This window comes from Octodon degus, unplaced genomic scaffold, assembly GCF_000260255.1.
Source record: "Octodon degus isolate 3935 unplaced genomic scaffold, OctDeg1.0 scaffold00004, whole genome shotgun sequence".
Classification (NCBI taxonomy): domain Eukaryota; kingdom Metazoa; phylum Chordata; class Mammalia; order Rodentia; family Octodontidae; genus Octodon; species Octodon degus.
In genome coordinates, this window is record NW_004524580.1 from 33,884,801 (window position 1) to 33,891,283 (window position 6,483).

The window sequence follows — 6,483 nt, forward strand, 5'->3', positions numbered from 1 at the left end:
CCTGCGTTTTTTATTTTGAGAGGGTCTCACTAAGACACTAAGTCACCCAGGCTGGGATTGAACTTGTGCTCTTCCTGCCTCAGCCTCCCTGAGTGCTGGGACCCAGGGATAAGCCATTGCACCTGGATTCAAACCATGTTCCTAGCCTTTTGGTCTGTGTTTTGCCAGGCGAAAGGAGCAGCTGGCGGGTCCCAGTCTGTCCTGAACCTAGGCCTCACCCTGTATGTTTCTCATCCCCACCCCCCAATAAGAGTGGGTGGCTGGAGTTGAGCGTTTCCCCTCTGCATGGGCAGTGACATCAGTGGGTGGGAGCTAGTGTTCCGTCCGTGCCCCAGTCAGTCGGGCTGTGGTAGAACCCAGCAGGTCAGCTGGTAAGCTAGTCTGTCCTGAGGACGAGCGCTGCCTTCCAAGCTCCACGCATGTGGAGAAGGCCACTGGGTGAGAAGCGTGAGTGCTGCCTTTATCCCCATTCAGTGATGGGGTCGTGGCCTCTAGGACCTGTGCCGTTGCTATGAGATTTCTGGCCAGTGCAAAGGCGCTAAGACCTAGACCACTGTCTTTCTTTTTTATTTTGTTTTTTGGAGGGTTTTTATCTTTTTGAGATAGGGTTTTGCTATGTGGTTCATGCTGGCCTTCAGCTCACTTTGTAGCCCAGGCTGGTCTTGAACTCACAATGATCTTCCTGCCTCAGCCTCCTGAGCGCTGGGATGACAGGTGTGTGCCACCATGCCCAGCTGGGACATTTTCTATAAAGGGAATCCTGGGCAGAAATGCGAAGGTATATCGGTGTACCAGGATTGTGTTGGTACTGTGGGCAGAAGATGCCCTCTCTACCCCCAAACAGAGGCATAGAATTCTGTTTTCTTTCTTAAAGTCTGGGAGAAGAAAGCTGGTTCGTTCGGCGTAACTCCATCATCACATTGGCGACTGGAGCTCTTCCTGGCTCTGTGCTTTGCCACCTGAGGCTGATGGCTTCCCATTTCCATGTCACCTCCCATTCTAGCTAGACTCTAAAAGTCACACCCCACACCAGCTGCAGGAAGAGGGGCACAGAGTCCCGGCCCCAGCCATGGGCCCGGTGGCCCCCAGTGATTCCCTTGCCCCTCATCAGCTGTCCTTGTTCCCAGGGCTAAAACGTACTTGTAGCTAAGGTTGGTCTTGAATGCACAACTATCTTCCTGGGAAATTCTCCTAGGAAAGGAAGCAGGCAGAGAGCTAGCCTGCTTGTCCAAGTCAGGGCACTGGGTTCCCACAGCCTTCAGTCACTTGTGCAGCCATGGTAGAACCCGGGGTCCAACCAGGCATGGGTGCCCTCGCTCATGCTGGGCTGACATCACATGAGCCCCTCAGAGGGGCGAGTCAGGAGTTCATGTGCCATACCTGACCCTCCATGTGCCACGTGTTTCCCTTCTCCCCACGTCTCCAGCCCAGAAGAGACCCAGATTCAAAATGTGGTTTCTCCAGGTTTATCACTTTTTCGTGATACCTTTAAATCAGAAACATAAGCTGAGCCATTGCCTCTGCGCTCAGGCTGGGAGGCCCTGGGAAGTGACCGAGGAGCCAGGAGACCTGAGGAAGGGAGCGGGCTGCCTGTGGGCAGTTTGCTCTGCCTTGCCTACCCCACTCCTGTGGATGCACGGTAGTGGCAGCTGGGCACAGTGGCCTCCTTGCCTCAATCCCTCCCTGCTTGCCATCTTAGGCTAGTGTTGGGGCCCCTTGCTGTGACGTGATGGCCCTGCTCCCTGACAGTCCTCAAGCCCAGCCGGCCTCTTGTCTTGTCTGCCGGGATCCCGTGCACAGCTATGGAGCTACACTGCAGAAGATGATCAAATCTCCGCACCGCATGCGCCAGCTGGTGGGCCCAGGTGACTCCTCAGCAGCCCTGGGCTTCAGTTTCCTTGTCTGTGAGTGAGATGATGCAGCAGCCCCAGAGGACTTGGGGACAGTGAAGGAGAAGGCCGGGGCGCGGAGCCGGTGAACACAGGCACTCACACCTGCACACACGCTGGGATTATCTGTGGGCACGGCAGCCACGCTTCGGGGCTGCGCACTGAGCAGATCAGCACTGCCGAACTGGCATTCCAGCCCTTCTAGGTACCCTTCCTTCTGAACAATTCTGAGAACAATTGTTCTAAAAATGTCCCACATCACACACTCTGCCATCCCCACCCGCACCCGCTCTTATTATCGTCTGCAGAATTATTCCATTTTTGTCTTACCCTGTGTCTTATGTAACTTGCCTCGCTCCAGCTATCTCCGAGGACAATGACTGTCTCTGCTCAGGAGTGCATGAGGTGCCGTGCAGCCGCCCAGAGGGCGCTGGGCTCCCTGGGGGGCCCTGGACTTCCTGCAGTTGGACCCAGGGTCCCCCTTCCAGGGTGGAAAAGCCTATTGTGGCCTTCTGGCTCTGGGAGCTTTCACAGAATCCATCCATCCATCCATCCATCCATCCATCCATCCATCCATCCATCTGCGTGATTTAAAATTCTTCCTCTGGCTCACTGCACTCGTATGAATTTCTTGCAGAAATTACGAGACTTCTCTTGTGGAGTTCTTGCAGAAGTCCTCAGGTCGCCACCAGCCTCCTTTTGTTTTCTCCTCTAAGAAAATGCTTGGTTTGTTGACAAAAAAGAGAGCGTGCCACTCGGAGACTTAAATGTTTGACAGTCAGATCCTGGAGCCAACCTCTCTCCCTAATCATTTCTTTCTTTTGTTGAAATAAAATCAAGCATTTTAAAAAGCCGTAAGATTTCATAATGCATGATTGTAAAACAAGAACTTGCCATTTTATTACATTTCCAACTTCTTGCTACTCCCATCCCCCTCCCCCTCCCAGAGCCCTCGCAGGACCCAGTGCCCGAAGCATGGCCTTTGGCAGCGTCCAGGCTGCTGTCTGCACATGGCCGCGTCTCTACCCTGCAGGAGCCTCGCGTCACCCTGAAGTTCTTTTAGGTCGCTTCTTGGTGGTGCAAGTCTTTGGCCACTGAGGGTGGCTTGCATTCATGAACACACCCAGTGCCCAACGACTAGGTGGATTGCGACCCCACAAAATAGGGTCAGAACCTCAAGATGCGATACAGCGGGGACCAGTTGTCCTTCCTGTGTGGCCCCAGAGTGTCTTTGGAGCCGATGCCAAGAGAGGACTGCCAGGTTCACAGGCATTTGAAGTCCACCTTGCTGGTCCTGGGAATGTGTGTCAGCAAGAGGAAAGGAGAGGGGACCCACGGGACCCAGTGCCTGCTTCCTCTCTGGCCACAGCCTTCCTCGCTGACCTGTTCTCACCTGCAAGGTGGGCACCATGCTCTCCCCCACAGTTTAGCACAGCACTGAGCGCTGCATGTGATACGCCACCCTCTTCCTCGCCTTCAGGAGGAAGTTCGTAGGGTCTGTGGCCTCCCAGTGCTGGCCTCTGGCTCTGGGTCTGTAAATTGCACCCACAGGACCCTGTCAGGGTGCAGATGAGTCCCGGAGTCATTCCTGAAAGGACCCAGCCGCTTCCCACCCCAGCTGGAGCCCCCGGCCCTGTCTGCCCACTGAAAGGGAGAAGGGTGGGATCCCGAGTAATTAAAGGGAATTTGGAAGGCTGGGATGTTGCGGAATGTTAGATCAGTAGCGAGAACAGCATGTGGCGTTCTTTAGGCAGGCTTCATTGAATCCACACAAAACAAGAAAGGGGCTGCCTGCCCGTCTGCTCATTTATCAAACAGCGAAGCTCAGCTTTCACAGCTCCACAAAAGTGTTCCACTGTTTGCTGAGTCTTGCTCCAGAAATTAAAAGCTGCACAGCCTTCGCGGGGCTGCGCCAAACCTGCATTTGGAGACTCTGACCGAATGGTGCTGGTCTTTCAGCCTCAGAAACCAGTAGATTACTTAGTGAAAGGAGAGGCGAGTAATTTATAATTTTGCAGTCCATATGAAACACTTAAAAAAAAAAAAAGCCGAACCCCCTTCCCACAGGGTTTTGTTGCTGCTGCCAGGAGGAGGAGGAGCCATCAGCACCCGGCCCTTTCTTTGCTGGGAGTGGGAAAAGTCTTGACCTCCAACGGAACAAAATGTGCAGGCGAGAAGGCCTGCCCACCCCGCCCCGCTCTCCGCAGACTTCCTGCCTCCATTCCTCCTGCAAGTCCAGGTCGCCTTGCTGTCCTTGCAGAGGAGGGTCGGAGTATCAATACTGTTCAGTTAAATAATTTTGCAGCCAGAACCTAATATTCGAAGCTCATGAATGCATTGCTTGGGAAGGTGTGGATCCATGACCTGGACTGAAGGGGACTCCTGAGCCCTGGGAGAGAGCCAGGGGAGAGCTCGAGTTCTGTGAGTGGAGAGAGTGCACAGGAAAGGGACAGTGATCCAAGGACAGGGACATGCCAGGGCAGGCCCGGGGGTGTCCACTGCAGAGTCCCTTTGTGTGTGGGCAGCAGTGGCCCCTCTCCTCTGCTCTGGCAAAGTCGTGGCCTCCAGCAATGTCCCACACCTTCCTGGCTGACAAGCCTGGCTACCCCCCACTGCACTGTGTAGTCCAGGCTGGCCTTGAATTCACAGTGAGCCTCCTGCCTCGGCCTCCAGAGTGCTGGACTTACAAGCATGTGCCATTTGGCTGGCCTCAGTGCAGTATATTTTTAGAAGATGTTAATGCCTCTGTACACGTCATAGAAAGTAGCCTGACCGTGTTGTTCCTTTTTTAAAGGACAGCGCCATGCTTCTCCTCTTTCATTGAGCAGTTCTCCATGTGGGAAGTTATCAGGCGAAAGACGTAGGAATAAGTAGAATAGTAACAAAAATAAAAATCACCTGCAGATGTAGCTAGCACGCTGTTGATGTCACTAGGACGCTTAGGATAACTTCAATAGGCAGGCAGAGGAGGGGCTTGTTATTCTTTCCCATAGAAAAGTACTGAGTAACATAAGCTAAGTAGCTCGACGTAGCCGTTCCGTGGCGTCTGTTTCGGGCTGGGTTTATGTCTGGGTGTCCCCAGTGCCTGCTGCAAGCTAGGGCCTGGAAGGTGACTGGATCTTGCGGGTGCCGCAGCTGTCCCACTGTCGGGAGGCGGGGCCTGCTGGAGGCCACAGGGCAGGCTTGGAAGGGTGCAGCTGCCTCCTGGCCCCTCCCTTCTCCCTCTGCTTCCTGGTCTCCAGGTGGGAGTGGCTTTCCTCCTCCAGGCCCTTCCACCCACCCTTCCTGCCTCGGAGCTGGCCTCGTGTGGACTGGGCTCTTGCTAAGTGCAGTCCTGATGGGGACCCACCCAGCCCTTACAAAGCAGATGGGCAAAGTGAACCACGATAAACCTGTCCTTTGAACTGAGGGTGTCAAGTTTTTGTCCCGGCAAAAAGAGAGTGACTAAGACAGAATTTTAGAAACATTATATTGTATACTACAAATATATACAATTTAAATTTGTCAATTTAAAAGCAAATTACTTCAATAAAATTTTGAAAAAAAAAACAAATTACTTACTTGGGAAAAAGTTTTAAGGACGTCATAACTATGGTCCACCAAAAAAAAAAAAAAAAAAAAAGTGGCCAGGGGAAGATTTCTGAGAGGAAATCACATACAAGCTGAAGTGTGCAGGAAGAGTGGACATCGGGGAGATGGGGCGCTGAGAGAGGACCGGATAGCGAGGAGAGGCCGGGGAGAGCGGGTGTGGTGTGGCTGGAGCCCAGGCACAGGCAAGGTGAGCTGGAACTGAGGAGGGGCATCAGGTGGGACCCGGAGGGTCTGGACTTGTCAAGAGGCATCGTAGTGACGTGAGGCCCAGCAGCCACGGGGGCAATCACAGCCCCTGCATGTCAATGCAAAGAATTACAAATGCTCTCAGGCGAGTTTTGTCGGCTCTTAGAGGTGGAAGAAAAGACGTCAGAGGGCCTGTCCTGTATCCCGTGGCCCCATGGCCTGTCTGTGGCTGGAGCATTTGTGTCCTGGCCCCGTGGCCTAGGGCAGGCTCCAGGACTTTGCGCATCTGCTTTGTAAGTGCTGGGTGGGTTCCCATCAGGACTGCACTTAGCAAGAGCCCAGCGCTCAGCCCAGTCCTTAAATCAGGACCCAAACCTAACAGCGCTTTCTTTCAGGATCTACTGATTACTTGCAGGGAATGAGGAGTGATTTACTTCTTAGAAAAGAAAAAGAAAAACTAGCCCTGTAACATGCTGGGTTTTTGTTGCCTCTTTCGAGATTATCGTGCACTTCTTTTGTCAACCAGGAAAATTTATAATAAGCACACCCTTTCCTATTTGCATAAGGAGTTGATTTAGTGCACAAAGATGGTAAAACCCCTCGACGCTCTGGTCACAGCCCCTAACCGACACCCGTGCCCATTTGCCCACACTCCCTCAGGCTTCTGGCTTCACACACAAGCGCAGGTCATCACCACAGCGTGGACACAGTCAGATCTGACGGTCCCCTGGGGCCCCTGTCGCCAGCACTTTGATATCATGACGTCGTTTTTGTAGCCAGCACTTTAGCAGCTGCCCTGAGTCCCGCTGACCTGCGT

General features: G+C 53.4%; 1 protein-coding gene across 1 annotated transcript in view; it reads left to right on the plus strand.

Moving 5' to 3' along the window:
• The first annotated feature begins 5,183 nt into the window (after nt 1–5,183).
• The window catches only part of Rfx4 (regulatory factor X4), an 83,531-nt gene continuing 82,231 nt past the window's right edge, over nt 5,184–6,483 (plus strand). Inside the window, exon 1 of the mRNA XM_023717514.1 lies at nt 5,184–5,256. Within this exon, the coding sequence (XP_023573282.1) occupies nt 5,227–5,256 (30 nt within the window). The 5' untranslated portion in view covers nt 5,184–5,226. The remainder of the gene's footprint in view (nt 5,257–6,483) is intronic.